The 27,885-nt window shown below is 47.3% G+C and overlaps 1 protein-coding gene across 1 annotated transcript in view; it reads right to left on the reverse strand.

Annotated features, from left to right (window-relative positions):
* LOC138737298 (eukaryotic translation initiation factor 4H-like) overlaps window positions 1-27,885 on the reverse strand; it is a 69,972-nt gene that overhangs the window by 16,999 nt on the left and 25,088 nt on the right. Inside the window, exons 5-6 of the mRNA XM_069888052.1 lie at window positions 12,610-12,703; window positions 3,008-3,145 (exon numbers count right to left, since the gene is read on the reverse strand). Coding sequence (XP_069744153.1) covers window positions 3,008-3,145; window positions 12,610-12,703 — 232 coding nt within the window. The remainder of the gene's footprint in view (window positions 1-3,007; window positions 3,146-12,609; window positions 12,704-27,885) is intronic.

Here is a 27,885-nt window from a genome sequence, read left to right on the forward strand (position 1 = left end):
CACCTGCTGGCGTTCTTCAGCCAGCACCTCCGACCGCCCGAGCATTGCAGTGCATTCGACAGGGAGCTCCTGGCCTTGTATCTCTCTATCAGGTACTTCCGCTACTTCCTGGACGGCAGACCATTCTCCACCTTCATGGACCACAAGGCACTCACTCAGGCCCTCGCCATGGCTAAGGATCCTTGGTCGGTGCACCAGCAGCAACACCTTTCCTATATCTCGAAGTTCGCCACCGACATCCGACACCAGGTGGGTAAGGACAACATCGTTGCCGATGCGCTCTCCAGATCCACCATCCACATCTTGTCCCCCAGCTTGAACTATGCCCAATTAGCTCAGGCCCAGAGTGAGGATGAAGAGACGCATGCCTTCTGAACCGCCATCACCAGCCTGCGCCTCGAGGACCTGAAGCTGCTGGGCAGCCACAACATGATTCCGTGCAATATCTCAACCGGCTCGCCGTGACTGGTAGTCCCCCACAGTAGAGGAAGAAAGCATTCCGAACAATTTACGGCCTGGGCCACCCCTCCGTCAAGACATCAGTACGCATGGTGGCGGAACGTTTTGTCTGGCACGGATTGAAAAAACAAGTGGCTCAGATGGCGAGGAATTGCATGCATTGCCAATCCTCTAAAGTCCAGCGCCATGTCAGAGGCCCCATACAACCAGGAGGTTTGACCATATCCACATCGACATAGTGGGCCCCCTACCGGTGTCCAGGGACTGTGGCTGACCGGACGATGAGGTGACCGGAAGCCATCTCAATCAGAGACACTTCCGCTGAGTCCTGCACCAGAGCCCTGTTTGCTACCTGGGTCATCCAGTTCGACGTCCTGGCTCACATAACCAGCAACAGGGGCCCCCAGTTCACCTCCACCCTCTGGGCGCAACTGGCAAACCGCTTGGGAATCAAGTTCCACCACACCACGTCTTATCATCGGCAGGCAAATGGACTCATGAACACTCAAGGCGGTTCACATGGCGAGGCTAAAAGGACCCAATTGGACAGACGAATTGCCGTGGGTTCTGCTTGGCATTCGAACGGCTCTGAAGGAGGACCTCCAGGCTTCATCCATGGAAATTGCCTACGGTGCACTACTGTTGCTATCAGGGGAGTTCTTCGGAGCGGGTGCAGAATCTAGAGGTGAGAACCCAACCCTTCTCAAGAACCTCCCCAACAGGCTCATCTCACTGGCACCCCCACCATCAACCCATCTCGGCAAACACCCGGCCAACGTCCCCAAGGAGCTGGCCTCAGTGGAGTTCATGTTCATCTGGTGTGGCCCACACCCAACCCCTTGAAGTGCCCGTATGATGGCCCGTACAAGGTCTTACACTGGTTGGGAAAGACTTTTACCTCGGACATTGGCAGCAAGGAAGAATTATTCACAGTCGACAGTACTCGTGGACTTAGACCAATCTGTGCAGATGGCCCAACCTAAGCAGAGGGGTTGGCCGCCCAAGTGGTGAGATGCGTAAACCAGTTCTGGGGGGGATTGTGTGACGGCGCACATCGCTTGTAGCGAACCAGCGCCGCTTGTATCGCCATGTTGGCAGGGCAGCTGCAGGAAGATGGTGCCGTCGGGACTCACTGATTACCTCGTGGCTTAGGCCACAGCTCGGACCCTGGGCATCGTGATGACGTCACCGCTGCACGGGGCGGAACTCCCGTTGGCCTTAACGGGGCGCGCGCGAAATTCAAATAAACTGTTCAACTGAAACCTCCACTGTGTCCTGTGGCATGTTTCTATGTGTGTAGCAGCCGTGATATTACTTTTTTAAAATGTCTTCAACCTTTATTAACTCTTTTTTTTAACTTTTTTGGAGAGTGAAGAGATTCATGGTCTAACCCCATGTCATCACGTGGCACGAACCACCCCCCCCCCCCCCAAATGTTCTCCTTGATGCCACACTCAATCAAATGTTACCTTGATGTCATCTCAACTCACTAATGGAAATCAACTCTGTGGCCCATTTTTGGACACAGGCTGTGATGAGAATGTGATCTGAGTTTGCACTTTGAGTATTAGCAAACATCTTATTGGTAACTAGCCCTGATGATACTATCTGCAATACAACTTACGCTATTTTGCCGATGTTTAAGAATAGATGGATTGGGGTGTAGTTTGCCAGATTAGATTTGTCCTGGTTTTTGTGACTAAGTCATACCTGGGCAATGTTCCAGGATGTCGAGCAGATGCCATTCTTGGCCCAGATTGGTTATAGGTGAAGCTCTTCAGTGTCACCTTCCACATGTTGTCTGGGATCACAGGCCTTTCTCTTTTCAGTGGACTTGGCTGTTTCTTAAAGTCACATGGAATGAATTGAATTGCTTAAGAATGGCTGTGTGAAACCAGAGATCTCAGACGGATGCCAAGATGAATCATTTGCCTTGTCTTCAGCGCTCACATGCAAGGCTTGTCATTAGGGAGTATGCAAATGTTTTTGGAGCTCCCTGCCTCCTCCTGCTGTTTAAATGTCCACTACTGCTCACTAATAGGTGAAGTTCGACTGCAGATATGACCTATTAGTTATGAGATGCTGAGCTATTACACCCCATGGAAGTTAATAACTGGGAATACTTTCACTGTAACAGAGATTAAATGAAGTGTGAAATGAGATGTTTAAAGATATGAGGGATTTTGACACAGGCTCAAACCTACTTCTTCTGATAGGCCCAATAAAATTCACAAAGATTTAATCTTTTTATGCCCAGGTGGGGAATGCACAGGTTGGTCTAAGTCCACGAGCACTGGCTTCAGTCTGTTGACCATGACCAATCGACCGATGCCCACTGGCCATACTAAAGGGGACAAGGGAAAGGATTTCTTTGATTGGATTAGGAGATGGTGGTTTTGTGGAAGGAAATCAGGGGACAAATTGGAACTAGGTTGAAAATCATACCTCACAAGTGTATTCAAAATAGCTCTGATTACCAATAAGTAAGGAAAATATAAGTAAAAACAGTGCATTAAAAATCTGAAAATACAAATTATAAATTTGGTACCTTCTGTTGCCTCTCTGAACTCCATAGAAGAACCCCGAAGAAATCCTCCTCCTTGTCTATCTCCAGGGCGACTACCTCTGACTCTGGTTCCTCCGAGCCCACCCATTGAACGATCACTGTAGTCTTCGTCTCTCAAACCTATGAAGTAGGCAATACAACAGAGGGTTCACCCACTCAAGTAAATGTGAAGAGCATCATCTCAGCAAAGTCATGTATCCTGAGGTGTAGATTTTATGTTACTGCCCACGAACCTTTGATACTAAAGGCTGAGATGGGGTTTGTGAATACTTGGTTGGTGGTAAAAATGTTTTCACATACGAGGGGTCAATCAACTTATTACAATTAATTTTATCAAAATCACATTATATGCGGAATGACAATGTCATTAAGCATTTCCTTTCTGCTTTCTCCAAAAACTGGGGCAGCACTATTAGCGTAGCAGTTAGTGCAACACCTTTACAGCACCAGTGATCGGACCAAGGTTCAAATCCCGCCCTGTCTATAAGGAGTTTGTATGTTCTCCCCATGTCTGAGTGGGTTTTCCTGGGGGCTCTGGTTTCCTCCCTCCATTCAAAACATAGGTTGATTGGGTGTAAATTAGGTGGCATGGACTCATGGGCTGAAATGGTCTGTTACTGTGCTGTATGCCTAAATTTTTTTTAAATTAATTCATGTGCTGGTTAATATTACAGACCTGGGGTTTGCTCATACAAATCAACCTGGTACAGTTATGCAGAAAGATTTCTCTTTGAAACCAGCTTCTATATCCATAATGTTACTGATCTGTTGTAGACTTGCTTCAATCTTTAAAGATTTCATATATTAATTAAAAATTAAAGTTACAAGGAAAAATCTTCAATGGCCCTCAGCACAAATAAAACAAAAACTAAGAGATTGTTCTTGAACTAAAGCATAAAGTTTTAGCAATCTGGGTTCAATCCTGACCTCTAATACTGTCTGTGTGGAGTTTGCATATTTTCCCTGTGAATGCATAGATTTTCACTAGGTACCCTGGTTTCCTCCCATATCCCAAGATAGTATGTCCATTGACCACTATATGCATCAGTAAGTAGGTAGATGGTGGAATTGATGGGAATGTAGGGAGAATAGGATACAGTGGAAATTAGTATGAGGAAAAACTCAAAGGGTAAAGGGCGAGGGTTAGTGTACTTATTAGTGCAATGCTGTTACAGCACGAGCCATTCAGGTTTGAATCCAGCACTGTCTGTAAGGAGTTTGTACATTCTCCCCCTGTCTGCATGAGTTTCCCTGAGGATTCTGGTTTCCTCCCGCTCTTCAAAACATACGGTTTTTATGGTGTAAATGTAAGCGTGTAATTGGGCAGCACAGGGCTTGTGGGCCAGAAAAGCCCGTTTCTATGCTGTACATCTAAATTTTAAAAATTAATTTAATTTATAATTTAAACATTTTTAATTCAATACCATCTTGAAAAATGGAAAATATACTATCTTCAAACAAAACACTCTAGAAGGAAATGAACACTCCTAAATCGTCAATGGGAATTGGAAGAGCAGATGTGCAGAGAAATTAAAAATAGAGTAAGAATAACAGGGTGAATTCACTGGAAGATTTTAACTTCTTGTGGTGTGCTGTTAGCCAGAATCAGACACACACAAAGTAAAGACTGCACAACAGGCTTTAATCCACAAAGACTTCCACAAAGCCAGGCTGGCTTTGAGGCCTCGGGAGGGTGATTGATATGCTCAGCTTATATCCCGGAGGGTGATTGACGCCCGACCGGGTGGGGCTTGATCCATTCAGGCCAACTGATTGACAGCCAGCCAGGTGTTGTCCTGTCCCCTTACATTCCTGCAGGTACAAAGGTTACCCCCTGCAGTAGGCCGGTGGTGTACCACCACATTCACCCCCTTCTTTAAAATTGTCCTGGGAGGGGGGGGGGGGGGCAGTAACAAGGAATCGTACCCATTATACAAAATATAATATTTAGAGATTGAGACGATCTGGTGGCTGCCGGGGTCTTGTGACCGTCGTAGGACTGGCTCCTGGTCACTGGTCGGAGGGGAAGTGGGGGGGGCTGGCGGCAGGGGTCTGTGTGACTGGTGTGGTACCGTGTGGAGGGGTGGCCAAGGGGGCCAGGGTCAAGTCATATTGGATGGATGGGGGGGCAGGTTAGTCCCCCAGGGCTGAAGTGGGCCCCTGGTGGTCAAGGAGGTCCCGCACACCCCATAGCTTCCTGTGGAAGGGGATGTATGCCTGGTCAGCATCGTCCTGGGCTGAAGGATGCCGTGGAGTGGTGGGTGCGCCTGCTGGTGCCAGGTACCTGGTTGAGACTGTGTCTTCCCTGCCACTGCCGAACTTAACATTGTGGTTCGTGTGTAGGAGGTCAGAGGAAGACCTGCTCGACCAGGGGTTCAGCCTTGTGTGTCCGTACATGTTTACTCAGGAGCACTGGTCCCAGGGATGTCCCAGGGATGTGAGCCATGCCGGGAGGGACATTCCAGTCGCCGACTTCCTGGGGAATTCATAAGGGGTCTCATTGGTAGACGCACATAGCAGTGACCCAATGGCATGGAGTGCCTTGGGCAGGGTGTCCAGCCAGTACTCAATCTTTCAACTTGAGAGCCAGGAGGACCACCCCGTTTTCATGTTCCACTTTCCCATTGCCTTTCGGAATATAACTCGTCATGCGGCTAGTTGCGATGCCCCTCGGCATCAGGTACTGGCGCAGCTCATCAGCCAAACATGATGAAGATCTGCCCCAGGGCCCTGATGATGGTGGCTGTGGAGGTTTCCGGGCAAGGGATAGTGAAAGGGAAGCGTGAGTACTCGTCCACTACCGTGAAGAAGTAGATGTTTCGGTTCGTGGAAGGCAGGGGCCTTTGAAGTCCATGCTGAGATGCTCGAAGGGTCGAGTGGCCTTTACGACATAGGCCTGGGGCGGGCAGAAGAAATGGGGTTTACACTCCGCACAGACCCGGCAGGCCTTGGTCATGTCCCTGACGCCCCTGATGGTATATGGGAGGTTCTGGGACTTAATGAAATGGTACAACCTGGTGACACCCGGATGGCAGAGGGACTCATGCAATGCCTGCAGCCTGTCATCGTGCATAGATGCGCAGGTCTGAGAGGGGGCATCGGGGGAGTCGTTAAACTGGATGTCGTAGCTGTAGGTTGCAAGCTCGACTCTCCAAAGAAGGATCATGTCATTCTTGATCTTGCTCTTGTGGGTAGTGTTAAATATGAATGCCACGGCCCACTGGTCCGTGAGGAGGGTGAATCTCCTGCCAGCCAGGTAGTGGCGCCAGTGGCAGACCATTTCCACAACTGCCTGGGCCTCCTTTTCAATGGCGGAATGCCCTAATGCGGAGCCGTGGAGGGTCCTAGAGAAGAAAGCGACGGGGTTCCCCCCCCTTGGTTGAGGGTAGCAGTGAGGGCTACCTCGGAGGCATTGCTCTCCACCTGGAAAGGGGGGGTGGTCCTCATCCACGGCCTACATCGTGGCGTCCATGATATCCTGCTTGATGCGGATGAAGGCTGCCTGCACCTCGGGTGGGAGGGGAAGTGTCGTAGCTTGGGCCAGTGGGTGGACCTTGTCCAAGAAGTGAGGGACCCACTGCGAGTAATAGGAGAATAGGCCAAGGCTTCTGCGGAGGGCCCTTAGCGTGGTGGGGAGAGGTAGCTCCATTAATGGGCGCATCCTTTCTGGATCTGGGCTGACGACCCCATGGACTACGATGTACCCGAACACACACTTCTCCTTGTTGTAAATGAGATTCAGCTCCCCAGCCGCCTGGAGGAATTTTTCTAGGTTAGCATCGTGGTCCTGCTGGTCTCGGCCGCAGGTCGTGACATTATCCAGATATGGGAATGTCACCTTTAGCTTGTGCTGGTCTACCATGCGATCCATCTCCCACTGGAAGACGGAGACCCCGTTCGTGACCCCAAAGGGAACTCGGCGGAACTGGTACAGGCGCCCGTCTGCCTTGAAGGCGGTGTAGGGCTTGTTCTTCGGGTGGATGGGGATTTGGCGATATGCCGACTTCAGGTCCATCGTGGTAGCGGGCTATCTCGTTGACCATGTCGGCATTCCTAGGCAGGGGGTAAGCATCCATTTGGGTGTACCAGTTAATGGTCTGCTGTAATCCCCTACCATCCTCGGCATACTTCCCACTTTGACCACCAGGACTTGGGCTCTCCAAGGGCTGTTACTGGGCTCTATGACACCTTCCGCCAGGAGTCGCCACACCTCCACCTTGATGAAGTCTCTGTCTGCGGTGCAGTAGCGCCTACTTCTGGCGGCGATCAGCTTGTAGCCTAGCGTAAGATGTGGGAAGATCGCCGGTGGGGTGATGCATAGTGTTGAGACGCCGGGGCTGGTAGGTTGACATGCTGTGTAACGTGAGTGGAGGTTGGGGCCCCCCGAAGGCAAGGGTGACACTCTGCAGGTGGCACTGAAAATCTAAGCCCAGGAGGACTGAGGCACAGAGTTTGGGCATAACCAGCAGCCTGAACCCCGTGTAAGTCTCCCCTCCCACAGTTATATCAGTCTTATCCTTGGTGGTGAGGGTGATCGGGCAGGTGGTGGGGTAGACTTTTAATCTCAGGGAGTGGGACATGCTCAGGTCAATGAACCTGTCAAACAGGCATTTTGTTACCTGCCCGTCTATCATAGAGCGCCTGAGGTCGTGAGGGATGTCCCTGGTCAGCGTGGTGGCAGCCAGGACCATCTCAGGGTCGGAGTCATCTCTCTCCAGTTGTGCGTGGTGATTTATGGCATCCGGAGGCATGGGGAGCGTCAGTAGGGTGGCCTGGTCATTGCCCGTGTTGACCACATCAACATCAGTCATGGGATGCGGCATGTGGCAGCCGATGGCATCCAGAGGCATGGAAAGCGTTGGTAGAGTGGCCTGGTCATCACCAGTGTTGACCACATTGTTCTCCTCATCATCGGGGGCCCTCCGTGTAGGTCGCTGCCTGGTCCAAGATGGCGGCAGCACGTGGGGGCGTACTGCGTGGCTGGCCTCCTTCCCCAGTCATGTTTGTTGCACTGGGGGAAGTGGCGTTGTCGCGACAGTGACATAATTATGTCTGCCGGAAGTGACGTCACACCGTGAGCTGGAAGTGACGACGCTGTAATTCTTGGTGAGCGGCACTGGCGAGGGCGGGGGCTGGTCCAGGTACTCAGGGCACATGCTGCGATCGTCACTGGCGGAGCCGGATGCTGCACCATTGGAGTCGGGGAACGCGGAAGTTGTAGCGGGGACAATGGCGCCGCCCAGCACACGCACGTGGAAGGGTTGGCGGGGGAGGTCATAGCGGGCCGCTGAGCTGCTGACTGGTTTCTAGAGGCACACTTCAGCAAAGTGGCCTCTCTTGCAGCATCGGGAACAGTACTGGTTTCTAGCCGGGCAGTTTCGGCACGATCATCAGTCTGACCCACACCAGGACCCACAGAACTTACAGGGGGCACCGGGTGCCTGCTGTAGCCATGTTCTCCTCCCCAGTTTGGTCTGGGGCTGCAGCTGCAGTGTGAGAGGGCCATGAGGGAGCCTGGGGGAACCTGGAATCAAAGGCTTTGATATGCAGGGCTGCAGCTTCTAGGGTTCTGACCACTTCCACTCTCTTGGTCAGGGCATAGATACTCTCTTCCAGCTGCTTCTGCCGGATGGCCCTCAAGCATGGCCCTCGGACGAAGGCGTCTTGGATCAGCCTCTTGACCTCCTCTGCATCTACCCCAGGTTCAGCCAGACACAGTCGGGCCAATTCTCTCAGGTGTCCCAGGTAAGGCTCAGCCATCTCCCCGGGTTGCTGGGCTTGGGTGTTGTGGATGTACCTTGCACAGACCGCATTCATGGGGGGCTTGTACAAGTTCTCGAGAGTGTCCATTGCGCTCTTGTACATGGAGTAGCCTTTGGTTGCCTGGAAGGCGTGGGGACCCAGCTTTGACCAGAGTAGGACTAGCCTCTTCCGATCTGAGTCCAGGATACCACCTGCATGTGTCTCGATGATTGCCTCGACTGCGTGCTGCCAGATCTCGAAGCGTATCTGGGCTTCCAGGTGGTGTAGCTCGACTTCGAGGCTCCCTGTGCTCAGGAGTTTTTCCATGGCAGCTGTGGGAAAATTTTGTGGATTAAATTGTGGTGTGCTGTTAGCCAGAATCAGAAACGCACAAGGTAAAGACTGTACAACAGGCTTTAATCCACAAAGACTTCCACAGAGCCAGGCTGGCTCCCAAGGCCTCACTCAGAGGCCTTGGGAGGCCGGCGCAGGCTTATATCCTGGAGGGTGATTGATACCCGACCGAGTGGGGCTTGATTCATTCAAGCTGACTGTTTGACAGCCGGTCAGGAGTTGTCCTATCCCCTTACACTCCTGCAGGTACAGAGGTTGTCCCCTTCAGTAGGTCAGTGGTGTACCACCACACTTCTCCAATGTTGACTGGGTCATCCTTAGTGCAAATGGCTTGGAAGAGGTGGAATTGGTTAAGCATGTCCAAGAAAGCTTCCTAAATCAAAATATTGAAGAGATGGCACGTCACTGGGTGAGCACTTTCAGGCAATCTTAGTGAATAAAGAGTGATGGGGCAAGGTTGATTTTGGGGGCATGAAACAGGAACTTGCAGAGGTTGATTGGTAGAGGATGTTTGCAGATAAGGCTGTAAAATGAGACAACTTTGTTTTTTAGACTGCAATGTTGGGAAAATCCCTGAAAAAATTAACATAATTACGGCCTGTTCACACTGGGTGCCTTTTTAGACTGCAAGTACCTGAGTGCAACAGTCCCGGTAGTTGGACGTGCAGTAGAGTGGATGACTGTCAAGAAAATTTTCTGTTATGATTTACACTGCAGGCTTCCTCCAAAAAGTTGTAGGGGTCCGGCAGGATAAATTGCAGTGCAAGAATTGACACAAAATTCCTGCATATTCCTTTTTAGACTGCCACATAGCAAAAACAGGGGATTCAGATATTAAAAAAGAAAGGCTAGCTTCGGATAGGATTGGTCTCATTAAGCATGGCTGTCTTTGTGTGGAGGTTTAGGAGATGAGCAAGACTTTAAGCAAATATTTCTCATCAGTTTTTACAGAGAAGATCATAGACAGTAGGGAATTGAAGCAAAGGAGCTGTGATGTCCTGGACCATGTAGGAAGTACCAGGGTGGAGGACTTGGCAGCCTTGGAATGCATTAACATGAGCAAATCTCAAGAATATGATCAAGAACATCTTCACACCTTGCAGGAAGCTAGGGAAGAAATTGTAGAGATACTGTATTTAGTTTATGTTTGGCATCAGGTGAAGTGATGGAAGATTGAAAGGTGACCAATGCACTGTACTTTAAAAGGGCATCAAGGACAAGCCAGAGAACTACAGGTCAGTGAGTCTGAGGTCAGTAATGGAAAAGTTGTTGAAGGGGATTTTGGAGAGGGCCAAGATCTACTCGTATTTGGATAGACAGAGAGTAAGTGAGTGGAAGTAGTCACCATCGCTTTGTGCATGGGAGACTGTAGGTTCTTTTAAGATGCAGCACCTGGTTAGCCCTCACCCAGGTGCGATTAGTGGGGCAAAGTTGCTTCCAGCACCTTTTAAGCTGTGGGGGGATGGACCCATTAAATCACCAACCCAGCGATTTAAGGAGGATCCTGCCCCCACGATGATGCAGTAAGTGAAGCTCCACGCACTCAGTGGAACTATTGGTAAGTCTCCCCCGCCCCCACTGGCCGTCGGTTGCATCCTGCCTCCGCGACAGTGACCCCTCTCCTCTGCCACCTCCCTGCGCCAGTGACCCCTCTCCTCTCCCACTGCCCCCCCTCCCCGCAGCAGTGACTCCTCTCCACTCCCCCCCTGGCAGCTGCCCCCCACACAGCCAACCCCACTCCTCTCCCCACCGCAGCAGCTGACCCCGCTGATCGTGGCATCACCCCCCCCCATGGCAGCAACCTTTCTCCCCGTGTCAGTGACCTCACTCCCCCCAATTGTAGCCCTCCCACCATGGCAGTGATACCCCTCTCTCCCCCCATTCGTGGCAGACACTTCATCCAGTGTTTCCTTGTGTCGCCAGTGCGCAACCACTTTCGCCACAGGAGTAACTGAATCAACCATTTTTGTTTTCAAGCTGCCAGTGGACACGGCCTCGGTAGGTTTAACTGGGTTCCCCGACTACCTCTACTCGCGGTTGATTTAGAACTCCTCTGACCAGCTCGGATCTTTTTAAGCTGCCTTGTGAGTGGGGCACTAACCGGGCAAATTGCCCAGTTAACTCCATTGTACAAGGCAGCTTGAAAGTGTCTTGTGACTCACAAATCTGACAGCGGCTTTTGAAGAGGTGACTAAGAGGATCCATGAGGGTTTGGAGCTGGATGTTGAATATGTGGAACTCAGCAAAACCTTTGACAAGGTCTCATACGGCAGGTTAATGTAGAAAGTTAAATCACTTGGGATCCAAGGTGAGATTCAAAACTGGCCAAGTGGAAGGAGACAGCAGATTCTAGTGGAGGGATGTTTTTTCTGATTAGTGATCTGAGACTCGTGGTGTGCCACAGGGACCGGTGCTGAATCCACTTTTGTTCACTATCAACATTAATGATTTGTCTGGCAATGTAGTTGATATGATTGGTAAATTTGCAGATGTTACCAAAACTGATGGTAATGTGGACAATGAGGAAGGATATTTAAGTTTACCACAGGATCTAGATTAGTAGGGAAGGTGAACCATGGATTGGTAAATGGAATTTAACTCTGATAAGTGTGAGGTGCTGTACTTTGGTAAATCAAACCAGGGTTGGACCTGTAGCAGGACCTTGGACAGTGTTGTAGAACAAAGAGACTTAAGGTACAGTGCACAGTTCCTTGAAAGATGGAAATCAGATGGACAGGGTGGTGAAGTAGGCACTTGGCATGCTTCATTAGACAAGATACTTAGAATGAGACCTCATGATACAGCTGTACATGGCACTGGTGAGACCACGTTGGAGTATAGTTTGCAGTTCTGGCCATAGGAGGGGATATAAATAAGTTGGAAGGGATGCAGTGGAGATTCGCCAGAATGTTGCTGGAACTGGAGCTTGAGTTAATGGGAGAGGCTGAATCTGCTGAGTCTGTATTCCCTCATGTGTAAGGAGGCTGATGGGTGATCTTATAGAGGTTTATAAAATCATGAGGAACACGGATAAAGGGAATGCTCACTCCCTATTTCCCAGGACAGTAGAACTAGAGTCTATACATGTAAGGTGAAAGGGAAGAGACTTAAGAGGACCCAAGGGGCAACAGATTTTACCCAGAGGGTAGTCCATACATGGAATGAGCTGCCAAAAAAAACTATAGAAGTGGTGACACTTACAATGTTCAAGGAAATGGACAAGGCTTCCAAGGATTTGGACCAAATGCAAGTAAATGGGACTAGCCCAGAATGAGATTTGGTCAGCATGGATGATTTCTGCTGAAGGGCCTGTATGAATCTGTGTAACACTCCCATTAGTCAGGTGGAATCATCAGTGTTGAATATGACCCAACTACTTGACACTTTTCATGTTACAACATAATTTTTTTAATAATGATAAACACCTTCATGTCACACATAAGGAATCTTTGAATGTATTAATATTCAGGAGGTAAAATATCTCTCACCTCCTCTGTCATCTGATCTCCTGTACCCAAAACCACCCTTCTCCTGCTTTCTGCCTTCCGCTATGTCAACCCGAAGAGATCGATCACCAAGAAGCTGTGGAAAAAGTGATTATGGGTGGTAATGTTTTAATGAAAAATAACTGCTTTTAAATGTTCAATTCAGCTTTTGGGAATGCTTGTGTTTTTCAGTGGGATTACATCTGACTGAGTAAAGCACGAAAGTCTGCAGACACCATGAATGATGCAAAAACAATGCTGGAGAAACTCAACAGGTCAAACAGTGCATTTCATATAGCAAAGATAAAGATACATAACCAATGTTTCGGGCTTGAGCCCTTCATCAAGGTCAGTTTTGTTTGGATGCCTGTTGACATTTTTCCAGACTTGGATCAAGTTCTTACAGAGGTTTTGTGCTTTACCTCACTGTAATTCTTACAGGATGACAACACATGTCCTGCTAATAACGAAATGGCACTCTTTGAATAGATTCAAGTATCATTAGGTGTTAGAATAAAGACAACCTGAGAAACATTCTTCTTTATCTAGATCTGCTCATAAAGGTCTCTGAAATTAATAGATGATTCCTTGTGTAAGGAATAATGGCCATTTCACATTCAAAGTCGTGACTGTAGCCCAGGTATTGAATTAAAATTTATTGACAAAATATGATGTTTCAGAAGAGTCAGGAATAATTCAAAATTCTCTGTATCCCAGAAATGTCCCCGTAGAAGAGAAGATAGCAAATGTGGAACCATTAGTAAAGGAAGGAGAGAGAGAAACTGAGAACTTTAGGCTAGTAAGCCTAACATCTATCATAAGGTGTAGGAGCAGAAGGAAGTCACCTGACCTTTCGAGCCTACTCTGCTATTCAATAAGATCCTGGCTGATCTGGCCATGGACCAACCCCACCTGTCTGACTGTAACCCATAACCCTTAATTCCCCTACTTGGTCCTCTCTTCCAAATCATTAATATATATCATGAACAGTTGTGGTCCCAGCACCAACCCCCAGAGCACTCCAGTAACCAGTGATTGCCAACCAGAGAAACACCTATTTATCCCAACTCTCTGCCTTTTATTTTTAATCAATCCTCTAACCATTCTAATACATTATTTCCAAACTTCATGCATACTTATCTTTTAAATAACTCTTTTGTATGGCACCTTATCAAATGCCTTCTGGAAATCCAAGTATACCACATCCAGCTGTTCCCCTCTATCCACTGCATTCAGTATTATCCTCAAAGAACTCCCTAAAGTTTGTAAAACAGGACCTGCCTTCCTGAATTTATGCTGCATCTGCTTGATGAAGCAATTTCTATCCAGATGCCTCACCATTCATTCCTTAATGATAGCTTCAAGTATTTTCTGTCTTCAAACATTAAGCTAACTGGGCTATAATGACCTATATCCTTTTTTAAACAGTAATGAGACATTTTCTATCTGCCAAACGCTTCTGTTATAACTTCTGCCATTTCTTTCAATACCCTGGATACATTCCATCAAACAAAGGAGATGATTGTGGACTTCAGCAAGCCGAAGAACCACTCCCCACTACCTATCAATGGCTCTGTTGAAGAGAGAGTGGGGAGCATAAAGTTCCTTGGTGACCATTTAAAGGTTGACCGATCTTGAAGCGAGAACACCTTATTAGTCAGGAAGGTGCAGCAGCCCCTCCACCTTTTAAGGAGGTTAAGATCAGCAAGAGTACCAGCCACCACCCTACAGGACATTCAACAGGAACACCATCGAAAGTGTCCTGGTTAGTTACATCGAAGTACGGTCTGGTAAATGTAAAACATCAGAGGGAGGGCGATTAAAACTGCTGAGAAGATCACTGGGATCTCCCTTCCCTCTATCATCGATATTTGCAGGGAGTGGTGCTTCAACTAGACTAGAACTAGGGGACATCACACCTCTAAAGAAAATTGGCACGTATATTTCCAAATGTCAACACCCTTTGTGACAGATGCAGCATCGTTAGTTCACTTATTTTGGTTCTGCCTGGTATTGGAATCTTATTGGAAATAAATTTTCAACACTATCTATAATTGTAGCTGTTCATTTACAGCTGAATCCATTTTCGGCCCTTCCATAAGCTATTTGACAAGTGGTCTGACCCAACAACAGCGACACTTGTCCTACATGTCCGAATTTACCACAGACATTCAGCATATCGCAGGGGAGGAGCCATCTCTCCCAACAGTATCCAAAGTGGTATACCTGTTTCAAATGGAGATGACTACAGGGGCTCCTACACTACCTTCCTGTTACTGCTCAGTTGTTCACTCAATATCTATCTTTCCTTAGGCCCTTAAACTGTGATGTGACCAACTCACTAAATATGTTATCCGCAACAGTGTCACATCGCAGATGCTCCAAAATGAATCCATGTCCAGCTCCAGTACTGCATCGCTGTATTATGCCTCCTGCATATGTAGTCTTTTTTTTTATATTTTATTTTAATTTTCATAGACTTGTCACACAAACATTATAATCTTTTTCAACATTCTTGTAACATACAGAGTCTGAATTTATCCCCCCCCCCCCCACCCTCATACAACTGAAAGTACCATCAATTAAATTACCTCGATAGAAAAAATAAAACTGCCCGTATATTCCCCCTGCTCTTTCCCCCTCCAAGTTTATCTTTCCCCCCAGGCGCTAATAACCAAGTTACTGGTGCCAATCCCCCACCATTTTGAGACCCATCTACCACTTTCCCAACCTTGAGCTCCCTGTGTTTATTGTTACTTCTAATAAACATTCATCTTTAAACATTAACATTATGAAAAAAAACACAAATCCCCCTCATATTCCTCACAATGACAATATTTACTGTCCCTTATCCACTGATTCCCTCTCTCCACCTTATTTACATTTACATTTATTCCTGAAACAGTGCTAGAGTTCTTACAAAGTCCGTTATCTCTCTTGGATCCTTAAAAAACTTTCTTTCCCCTCCTGCCCTTACCATCTTCAGTGTTGCCAGGTGAAGGAAGGTAAACTTGATTCCTTTTTGTTTAAGGCTTTTTTTAACCAGGTCAAATTCCCTCCTGCATTCCAATAGTGAAGGAGTAGTGAAGGAGTCTTACAAGGATAGAACACGGCTGTTAGTTTGGCCTTGGGTGGGGAGGGGGCATGAGAGACCAGTGGGCCTTAGATTATTTTCAATTTGCTCCCTCCCCAGTGCATCTGTGATCCATTTTTTCAGGAACTCCACCATGTCTCTCCCCTCCTTCACCCCCACAATCTTAACCGTATTCCTCCTGCTGATGTTTTCTAAGGTATCTTATCTTCTCCCACATCTTTACCTGATCCCTTTCCCACGCATCCATTTCGCTCTCTCTTTTATCCAATCTTTCTTCCACTCTCTCAATTCTCTCTTCCCTTTCTGTCAGGTTTTCCAGCCTTTCTTTGAATGCCCATCCCCTGCCACTAGAGTCTTCAAAGTTCTTTTTATCTGGCCAATGGCCTCCAGTATCTCTCTGGCAAAGGGCATCAGGGCCTCTGTCCCCTTTATCGTTTTTTCACCTCCCTGTAATGTTCTTCTTTTACTCCCTCATTTTTCTTCTTCTTTCTCCTCCTCCACCTCACTTTCCGACTCCAGGCTGTCCTGCCATGTTATTTTCCCATCAAATCCCTTCTGGCCTCACTGCTCCTGAAGTCCTCCAGGCTCGACACCTCCAACGCCCTCCAACGCCCACACCCACCAGTTGGAGCAGCCTTACTAGGTAAGTCCTTGTCTTCAATGTTACTTTTTCTTCCAGCCTGCGGAGTCTTTCTCTCCACTGCCTCCAGCACCGCCACCAACTCAAACCTCGACTTGATTATCCTAACCTCAGGTCCCTGACTCTCCCACACCTGACACTGCTCCTGTAGCTGCCCGAGCCACCATCCACTCCTCCATTTGGCTCCCCAACCTTGAGTCCCCGTATCTCCCTTGCCCAACAGCGCTCCAGTTGCCACCCACGTTACCGTCCACTCCTCGACTTGACTCCCCTGACCTCAGGTCCCTGACTCTCCTGCACCCAACAGTGCTCCCATCATTGCCCATGTTGCCACCACTTCTCCTCAGTTCTGTTCCCCCGACACGTTTGCACCCAACAGCACTCCTTTTGTTGCCCGTGTCACCATCAGCTCCTCCTCAACTAGGCCCCTACAACCTCAGGCCTCCCTGTCTCCCATGACCGACAGTGTTCTCGCTGCTTTTCCCGACCCCCTTGAGATCCAACCTTATTGGGACAATCCTGTCTCTCCCTCCCAGGTGAGTCTTCTTCCTTAAGGAAAGCTTCTGGGCTCTGTTGTTACTGTCTCTGTTGTTACTGCCACCAACGTCCCGCTAGGCCTTAGGCTGGCCTCTCCACCTCCATGGTGAGCCTCTTCCTCTGTCCTTTCTCTTCGTTCTTATCTTTTTTCTTCCCCTTCTCACTCTTTCTTCTATTTGTATTCTTGGTTGTTTTCCTTTTTTGTGGGTCTTTTTATTTTAGGAGACCTTCTTGTATTCTCTTTTCCTCAGGGAGTTCTTGGGTAACCCTACAAGCCCCTTGCCGCCATCTTGGATCCCCCTGCACACAAAGTCTTCAGAGACACTGGCAACATCACTGAATTCCCACATTACATAGAGGAGCATGACACTGGTCTAAGCTGACCTGCCATTGATGAAAGTCTTGAGCAATGTGATGTTTCTTCTATTACAATAAAGAAACCTGGGTTCTTTTTAAAACACCTAGATTTATTAACTAAGCAAACAGCATGAAGGAGAGAACATACACATGCCAGACCTCATGTGGAGGCATCCATCTTGAATCTTCCCAAGATGCAACAGCATTCCCAAGATGCAACATTCCCCAGATGCTACACCCTCTGTCTCCAAGTCATCCTGGTGATAACACTCTTTCACAACAACCAGGTTTGGAAATAGTAATAACCTTACCCTCACTTTACCATAGTGTGGATTGGCCTCCTCACCAAAGCCTTCACTTAGACAACCTGATCTCAACCCCTCTCAAAATGGCTGTTCCAGGAGTTCCCGCCCTTTTATATTTATACAAAAAGAAGTGTCACTCAACTCAATTTCCAGTCCTTGAAATCTGCTTAGCTCCACTTCCTCCTCTTTCCCTCAGAGTCTCCATGCCAAATAGTCATCTAGAATATATCCTGGTCCCCATATCAATGCAATAGCAAAGAAGGTATACCAGTGTTTCTATTTCCTCCCTCAGCAAATCTACAGCTTCACCATTGAAAGCATCCATCACTGCATGGGATGGGAACGGCTCCGCTCAAGACTCCCAGAAACTGCAGAAGTCTCTGAAAACAGTTCAGGCCATCCAGGGGTATAGCCAAGTTCTAACGTTAGGGGAAGTGAGTACATAAAAAAGGTGCAATGACATGCCAGATAGTGAGTTAGTGGTTGAATTGCAGACCACACTGAATTTTCGGCAGCGTCAGAGCTGGTGGGGGGGGTTCCTCACCACTGTTTCCACCATGCATTAGCGTCCTAATGCATCTCCATATTCTGTATATCTTCTGTAATTTTTGTACCTCCCCACATGTATCCCAATGTAGTTAATATTGTGATGGATTTGTGTTAATATTAATCTGTAGTTAGATGTTGAACTGTATTTCATATATATTTCTTGGTAACGTTCATTTATAGAATTAAATATATTTCTAGTGAGGGAATTGTGGGCTGGATTTAGGATCGCATGCTGGTCACAACACATTTGCAGATGCATGATTACACCCAGAGAGAGAGAGAGAGAGAGAGAGAGAGAGAGAGAGAGAGAGAGAGAGAGAGAGAGAGAGAGAGTTTGTTTCAGAGTCATTGAGTCTGAACGGACAGGACCATAATGGAGCTGAAGTGGGTCTTAGTTGATTCAGAAATGATGGAAAAGTTTGGAAAGAACTGCTGGATGCCCAAGGAGCCATCTAGCATAATTCAAGCTTTTGGAGAAAGTGGAACTGAACCAATGATGATGTCATGTCACATGGTTTCAGAGAGGCTTGACTGAAGGCAGAGAGGCATTTTTGAAAACTATACTGAAGAGATTGATCATCCTGTGAGTAAGACAGGATTGAGATACAGTAACTAGAAAGGGTACTGTTGTGTTACTCCTGGGAAAGGGAAACACAGAATAAATAAGTACGACCACTTTGCTCTTGATTAAGAAAGAACTCATCATGAAGATTACAGTTCTGTAACCCTAACAAGATAGGGGAAAACTTGTGAAAACACTTGTATGAAAAATATCTCTCAGAAAGGCAACTCATCAAAAGACATGTTTAAAAGATTTAAAGATGATGTTTAAAAGTGCTTCATAATTACTTCTGAACTGCGATTTGAAATCTTCAAGCAACATTAGATGTTTGATGCTGAAGTTTAAAATTGACTTTTCAGACTCAAGCTCAAACTATAATAGTTTGGATTTTAACACACACACACACACACACACACACATCTACATGTGTTCATAGTGGGAATTAAGTTACAGTTAAATTTAGAGAAATGTTATGTTATTAATAGTTAATAAAAACTAATTTTTTGAATGTACCATAGTCTGGTAAATTTTCCATTGCTGTGTTATGTTAGTACTAATAAGAATTTGTTAGTTCGTAACAATACCTTTCCAAATAGAGATAGTGAGGAACTTGCTCCACATCCCACTCCCCTCTGCCAGTTTGCCAACATAGTTGCAGGATGAATCAAGGTGCAGCCACATAAGACATCAAAGAAGCAGCTTCTAGCTCAGGACAATGACCCCAAGGTTGTGCACATGATCTGATGGACTACTTCACCTCTTACCTTCATACCTCCAGTGTCCATGTCTACCAGAACAGCTCTCTAGTTCCACCTACTGCCCATTTTGCATTGCCTTGCAGATTGTTCTCTGCTAGTTCATCCCATGGTGCAAATGATGCAGACACCCCATTTCTGCCGACTGAATATTCTGCATTCTTTGGGCTACATCATCCCTCCTCATAAAGTAAAACTGGGACAAAAAAGAAGTAAAATTTCAACAGACAGTAAGTTGAGATTCACTCAGATTGTCCAAAATCCTGTGCCACATACTGAAGGAAATGAGAGTATTCTGGGATTAATGAACTTCTGCAGACTGTGGATCCCCAATATTACTACCACTCTATATTATTGTTGCCTATGCCTCCTCTAAAGCACCCCTGCAGTATAACTTGACTCCCACTAAATGTTCTGCCTTTGAAGCCTTGAATTAGGGTTTGTTAGAAGCACCAGCACTGAGCCACCCACTATATGATTGCCCCTTCCAACTTTATGTTACAATTCTGGATGACCGTGATTCAACTGTCCTCACGCGGACTCATGGCGAACAAAAGCAATCTGGTTGACTAAAATAGACCCTAGGACTATCTCTCTGCTCTCAGATTCTGCCCACAGTATACACCCTTGTTATTGCAGCAGCCAATATTACTTTACACAACAACCTCTTCTGATTTATACCCAGTGTTCCACAGTGAGCCTACTTCCCAGTAGACACAGCAGCTGACGCAGGCACACCACAATAGATATGACATGGCCTAACTTAACCACCCTCTGCTTATCTTCCACCATTGTACAACTCTTAAACCCTCTACTTTTCTACAATCACCTCCCATTGAATTATCTTCTGACCACAAAAGCCCACTCCATAACTGCGTTTTTACTACCTCTCAAGATGACTTATCTGATATATTGCTCCTAGATGCCAACTTCCCCTTTTATGTGGATGGCAGCTCTTTTATTGATGAGACTGGTCAGCGTCGTTCTGGCTGTGCTCATCCCGAATCTAGTGAAAATGCTTCTTTCCCTTCACCCTTGTCTGTGCAAAAAGCAGAACTTTTTGCATTTATCTGTGCCTACATTTTAAGCGCCGGTTGTTCCATTGACATCTACACTGAAGGGGGTGACGGGATGTCAGAGTTGTCAGGCGGGGGGGGGGGGGGGGTGGGGAGGAGGGAGTAGAAAAGGCACCACTTTTGAAAAAATCCTTCCTCTCCACTGATACTATCTACCTCCACTTCCTTGGAGGAGCCAAAATGTTAAAAGACATCCCATGTGGCCACACTTCCTTCATCCCCTTCTCAAAGGGAAGAAGATTCATGAATGTGAGATCATGCACCTCCAGATTCAAGGACCGTGTCTTTCCTACCATTATCAGATTCCTCAATGAACCTCACAATAGTAAAATTCTGTTACCAACTGGCCTCTCTGTAACTCTGCACTGCTACACATTTTTATACTTCCTGTACTATGTCTGAAATGTCTAGCTAGTTGGGCTGCTTGTAAAACAAACTTTATAATTGCATCATGGTAAAGTTCAAACTTCAGATTTATTGCCAGCGTACATACATGACATACATGACATCACATACAACCCTGAGATTCTTTTTCCTGCGGGCAAGGAAGAATTGCCACTTAATTGGTAATGCAAAAAATGCGTACGCAATGTACAGGTTTTAAAAATAAGAAACGTAACCTAACTGTCAAATACAGAGAACAAAAATCATTAAAGTGCAAAAGTAAGAGTCCTTAAATGAGTGCCTGATTGAGTTTGTCATTGAAGAGTCTGATGGTGGAGGGGGAGCAGCTATTCCCGGACCTGGTGATGCGAGTCTTGTGGTACCAATGCCTTTTTCCAGAGCAGCAGTAAGAAAGAGCATGTGCTGGGTGGTGGGGATCCTTGACGATTGCTGCTGCTCTCTGACAGAGCATTCTCTGTAGATGTTCTTGATAATGGGGAGGGTTTTGCCTGTGATGTTCTGGGCTGTGACCACTATCTTTTGGAGGGCTTTGCACTCAGGGGTCTTGGTGTCCCTATACCAGACCGCAATGCAGCCCGTCAACACACTTTTCACCACACATCTGTAGAAATTGGTCAGGGATTCCAATGTCATACCAAATCTCCGCAAACTCCTGAGGAAGTAGAGGCACTGACGTGCTTTCTTCATGATGCCATTAGTGTGCTGGGTCCAAGAAAAATTCTCTGAGATAGTGACTCCCAATAACTTAATTTGCTCACCTTCTTCATCTCTGATCCCCACATGATCACTGGATTGTACACCACTGGTTTTCTTTTCCTGTAGTCAACATCAGTTCCTTGGTTTCAGTGACATTGATGGCATGGTGGTTGTTGGTGCATTATTCAGCCAAGTTTTCATTCTCCCTCCTGTGTGCCCCTTTTTTATATACCCCACTACTGTGGTATTGTCAGTGTATTTGTAGATGATGTTGTTCTCATACTGAGCCACACATGTATAGTGAGTAGAGCAAGAGACTAAGAACACTGGCCTGTGTTGCTCTGGTACTGATTGTAAAGGTTAAAACCTTGTGTTTTTTGATTTTTTAGTAATTTTGTGACTATCCCTTTAAGAAAGATTGTTGTTTGTAGTTTCACCATAGTTACTATGATGTCATTTGTCATATTATCTGGGCATACGCAGAGCTTGCTTTCATTCTTCGAAGAATCATGAAGTTCGAGATACTTTTCTTTGAATTCATCTTATTTCATCTTATTTTATCTTATTTCATTTTAATCATCTTAAATTTGGTTTAAAGAAGAATATCATTATCATTATTCAGAATGGTTTATTTACTCAAGTTATGAAAATCTTGATGCAAAGTGTTTATCAATCAATTAAAGCTACTTACAGCTGCAAATACAAAGTTGGATTATTAAGATGGTCATTCGGAATATCGTTGCTTACATTTCCGTGAAGATGATATGTTTTGAAATTGGGAAATACGAGAGATTGGAAAGTGTCGTCTATACTGATGGAGGAGATGTTCTTACCAATTTTCACTGATTGTGGTCTGGAGGTGAGCAGCTCCAGGATTGAGTTAGGGTGTTGAGTCTCAGGTCTTGGAGTTTGCTGACCAATTTTGAGGGAATGATGGTGTTGAATGCTGAATTATAGTCGATAAAGAGCATCCATATGTATGCATCTTTTCTGTTCAAGTGCTCCAGGGCTTTGTGTAGAGCCAGTGAGATGGCATCCACTGGAGACCTGTTGCTACAGCGGCAATGTGACAATAAACCTAAAGTTGCAGTATGAATGCTTGAGTTCAAATGTATGATGTTGAATGAATGGCCACTGCTGTCAAACATAGTAATATGACATGAATATGATTCTCCAACATTGGGCATCCAGCTCCACTGATCTGCATCACTTTACCTAATAGACTATTGCTAATATTTAAATACAGAAGAACTGAGAGGAATGATGGTAAATGCCAATAGAAAACTGATGACACAATCTCTACTTGTCAGGCAGTACTTTTCATACTGCCTCTTTTTTTATTTGGCAAGATCTAACATACAGATTTGGCAAGAACACCTCAACTTTTTCACCACATTCTCATTCATTAAGGGTGAGATAGTAAGTGCTCTGGCTTCATGAATGAGCAGGTGTGCCACAAAATGAATTCTCCTGTCTTGCTGAGCAAGCACCCACATATTGGTATTTCTCCACAATCCTCCTTAACTAACCAAAATCTGAGAGAGACAGGGACATGCCCTGGTATGATTTCAGTTTATCATTGTACAAACCCTGTAAATCTTCAAACTAGGTAACACCTTCATCAACATGCAATATTCTCCTCAAGCCCCTCCTCATCTCGCAATATAAATTGAATGTTGGTTGCATGTTGCTAGAGCAAACCAATCAAAAACTAATATTATTAATCTTCCATTTTCTACTTAACTTCGATCAAAATTGAACTGATTTGCAATGCAATTGAATTATTCATGGAGGAGTTACATGTATCAGAGTGTTTCCATGTTCTTAAAATGAATTCCAACTTTTTTGCTGATTCTCTTTAACTCCTACCTGAGTTCAAACATATTAATGGAAAGATCTCGCATCAACACCTTTCTTTTATCTAATCAGAACTAATTATAGTTAAAAAATATATGCTTGCTATATAGCTATCATAATACACTGACAGTAAGTGCAGAGAATAATAAGCCTACTGTGGGAAAAGCCAGAGGTTTGCAAAGTACAATCCAGCTGACACAGCAGCATTAGCACTGAAGAGTTCATCCAATTCCTGGTCAGACTGGGAAAAGACTGTTTGGGGGAACCCACAGCCACTAACCCAGTGCATGGAAGAACTGATTCGAGACGCCTGCCCAGACACAGCCCAGCGCCACGGGGTGTCGATCACGGGCAGATGAGCCATCTCCTTATGTTCCACCATGAAGGTCTTTGGCCTGGGACTCAGCATTGGGTGTTACCTACCCGACCACCAGGAAATGAGAGACCTCAGCCCTGCGAGGGGAGCTATGTGCTCGGGCTGTGGGAAGAAGGGCCATTACCAGAAGGTCTGTAGGTCCTGGCCACAGTCTGGGAGCAGTACGGCATGTGTTCCAGAGGATCTTCTGGTGCTGACTGCATGCGCAGTAAGGGGAGCGCCATCTTGTCAGCCACCACTCCCAACCTCAACACCTTGGCCTACTGCTCCGATGACATCACTTCCGACCACCACGAATCCCTCTTCCTCATCAAATACTGCGTGGTCAACATGGAGGTTGTCATCTTGGGAGGGCCTCCCCAATGATGAAGAAATGCCTACCCTGGCATCAGTGACACTGAACCAAGCTAGCGCTCACCTGATCTTAAACTCCATGATGCAGATTGAGGTGAATGGGCATAAAAACAAACTGTCTTTTCGATAGCGGCAGCACGGAAAGTTTTGTCCAACCCAACGTAGTCCAGAGACTCTCCTTCCCGGTCCAACCCATGACCGGGACAGTATCAATGGCTGCAAGGGACCAACAGACTAGTATCCGGGGGTATCGCTGACGGTGGGGGGGTGGGGGGGGGTGTGGATTGTTATAATGACTTTGTCAGTGACTCTGCAAAAGTGGCAAAGCAGCAGGTATGGATGGAATCCCCCCAGAAGTCTGGAAGGCTGGCGGCAAAACTCTGCATGCCAAACTGCATGAGTTTTTCAAGCTTTGTTGGGACCAAGGTAAACTGCCTCAGGATCTTCGTGATGCCACCATCATCACCCTGTACAAAAACAAAGGCGAGAAATCAGACTGCTCAAACTACAGGGGAATCACGTTGCTCTCCATTGCAGGCAAAATCTTCGCTAGGATTCTACTAAATAGAATAATACCTAGTGTCGCTGAGAATATTCTCCCAGAATCACAGTGCGGCTTTCGCGCTAACAGAGGAACCACTGACATGGTCTTTGCCCTCAGACAGCTCCAAGAAAAGTGTAGAGAACAAAACAAAGGACTCTACATCACCTTTGTTGACCTCACCAAAGCCTTCGACACCGTGAGCAGGAAAGGGCTTTGGCAAATACTAGAGCGCATCGGATGTCCCCCAAAGTTCCTCAACATGATTATCCAACTGCACGAAAACCAACAAGGTCGGGTCAGATACAGCAATGAGCTCTCTGAACCCTTCTCCATTAACAATGGCGTGAAGCAAGGCTGTGTTCTCGCACCAACCCTCTTTTCAATCTTCTTCAGCATGATGCTGAACCAAGCCATGAAAGACCCCAACAATGAAGACGCTGTTTACATCCGGTACCGCACGGATGGCAGTCTCTTCAATCTGAGGCGCCTGCAAGCTCACACCAAGACACAAGAGACACTTGTCCGTGAACTACTCTTTGCAGATGATGCCGCTTTAGTTGCCCATTCAGAGCCAGCTCTTCAGCGCTTGACGTCCTGCTTTGCGGAAACTGCCAAAATGTTTGGCCTGGAAGTCAGCCTGAAGAAAACTGAGGTCCTCCATCAGCCAGCTCCCCACCATGACTACCAGCCCCCCCACATCTCCATCGGGCACACAAAACTCAAAACGGTCAACCAGTTTACCTATCTCGGCTGCACCATTTCATCAGATGCAAGGATCGACAATGAGATAGACAACAGACTCGCCAAGGCAAATAGCGCCTTTGGAAGACTACACAAAAGAGTCTGGAAAAACAACCAACTGAAAAACCTCACAAAGATAAGCGTATACAGAGCCGTTGTCATACCCACACTCCTGTTCGGCTCCGAATCATGGGTCCTCTACCGGCACCACCTACGGCTCCTAGAACGCTTCCACCAGCGTTGTCTCCGCTCCATCCTCAACATCCATTGGAGCGCTCACACCCCTAACGTCGAGGTACTCGAGATGGCAGAGGTCGACAGCATCGAGTCCACGCTGCTGAAGATCCAGCTGCGCTGGATGGGTCACGTCTCCAGAATGGAGGACCATCGCCTTCCCAAGATCGTATTATATGGCGAGCTCTCCACTGGCCACCGTGACAGAGGTGCACCAAAGAAAAGGTACAAGGACTGCCTAAAGAAATCTCTTGGTGCCTGCCACATTGACCACCGCCAGTGGGCTGATAACGCCTCAAACCGTGCATCTTGGCGCCTCACAGTTTGGCGGGCAGCAGCCTCCTTTGAAGAAGACCGCAGAGCCCACCTCACTGACAAAAGGCAAAGGAGGAAAAACCCAACACCCAACCCCAACCAACCAATTTTCCCTTGCAACCGCTGCAATCGTGTCTGCCTGTCCCGCATCGGACTGGTCAGCCACAAACGAGCCTGCAGCTGACGTGGACTTTTTACCCCCTCCATAAATCTTCGTCCGCGAAGCCAAGCCAAAGAGAGGAAGAGGTATTATTAATTATGCCTCGCCTCTGTGCACCGATCCTCCTGGGCATCAACTTTCAGAATCAGTTCAGGAGCTCCCAACCACCGCTGACCATCCACAACCACCAGTCCTCGGCACCACCTTGTAGTCCCAGCATTCAGCCCCCGGCACCGTCCTGCGGTCTCAGTACTCAGTCTCCGACACCGTCCTGTGGGCTCAGCATTCAGTCTCCGGCACCGTCCTGTGGCCTCACCGTGCTACGGGTGCCCCCCCCCCACCCATCACTGCTTGCAAACCTCACCCCGGATTGCAAACCGATCGCCACCAAGAGTAGGTGCTATAGATTGGAGGACATGTAGTTCATCCGGGCTGAGGTTCAGTGACCTGGAGTCACGAGGTTGTATCATTTTGTCAAGACAGGAAACCTCCCGTACTCCATAGAGGATGTCCGGTCCACAACCAGACACTGCCAAATCTGCACCGAGTGTAAGCCCCAGTTCTATCAGAGAAGGCACACCTCATCAAGGCCACCCACCCTTTTGAATGACTCAGCATCGATTTCAAGACACCCTTCCAAACCACAAATAGGAATGTCTACTTCCTGACGGTGATGAATGAATTTTCCAGGTTCCCCTTTGCAATTCCCTACCCGGATATGGTTATCAAGGCCCTGAGCAACATCTTCACTCTGTTCGGGTACCCCGACTATATTCATAGTGACATGAATGAGGAGCTGCGGCAGTACTCTTTGGCCAGAGGCATAGCCACCAGCAGGACCATCAGCTATAACCCTAGAGGTAATGGGCAGGTGGAAAGGAAGAATGGGATCTTCTGGAAGGCGGTGCTCCTGGCCCTTAGGTCAAAAAATTTGCCAGTGTTCCACTGGCAGGACGTCTTGCCTGAAACTCTCCATGCCATCTGGTCATTATTGTGCACCGCTACTAACACCACCCTGTATGAACGCCTCTTTGCTTTCCCTAGGAGGTCAGTGAATGTTTCCTCCGCCTCTCCCTGGCTGACAACCCCAGGGTCGGTTCTCCTTCGGAAGCACGTCAGAGGAGATAAGACGGATCCACGGGTTGAAGCAGTGCACCTCATACATGCAAACCTTCAATACTCATTTGTGAGGTACCCAGATGGCCATAAGGACACTGTTCCCATATGAGACCTGACAAGAGACCCTGCGACTGCCTTTCCAGCTGCTGACCACGCCGCGAGTACTGCATCAGAGCACGACCCTGGAGTCCAAGCTGCCTGCCTTGACACCGGACATCCAGGCTTCTACCCCCCATGTAGCTGCGGAGGATCCCCCAGCACTCCAGGAGTCCACTGCCAGCACACCAGCCCTGACAGTTCCTGCAGCGGACACTCCCCCGTTGGCCCCCTCTCTGGAGGAGCGCCCTATGGACATGCCGGTTCCCCAGCGGTCTGGCAGACCTAGGAGGCTGCCTGTGTGTAGTCAGTAGGGGAATCTGCTTCTCCCACTCCTTTTTGCAATAAGTGTTAATATGGCTGCTGTTGTTCTTACTTATTGTTATAGTTATTACTGTTATTACCCCCAGTTTTGCTGTCTGTTTTCCGCTGGGTTCCATTTTTTAAAAGAGTGGGTGAATGTAGTGATATGATTATGTGTACTGGCTGGCCCGCTCTCTGGGTGTC

This window comes from Narcine bancroftii, chromosome 6 (genome assembly GCF_036971445.1).
Source record: "Narcine bancroftii isolate sNarBan1 chromosome 6, sNarBan1.hap1, whole genome shotgun sequence".
NCBI lineage: Eukaryota > Metazoa > Chordata > Chondrichthyes > Torpediniformes > Narcinidae > Narcine > Narcine bancroftii.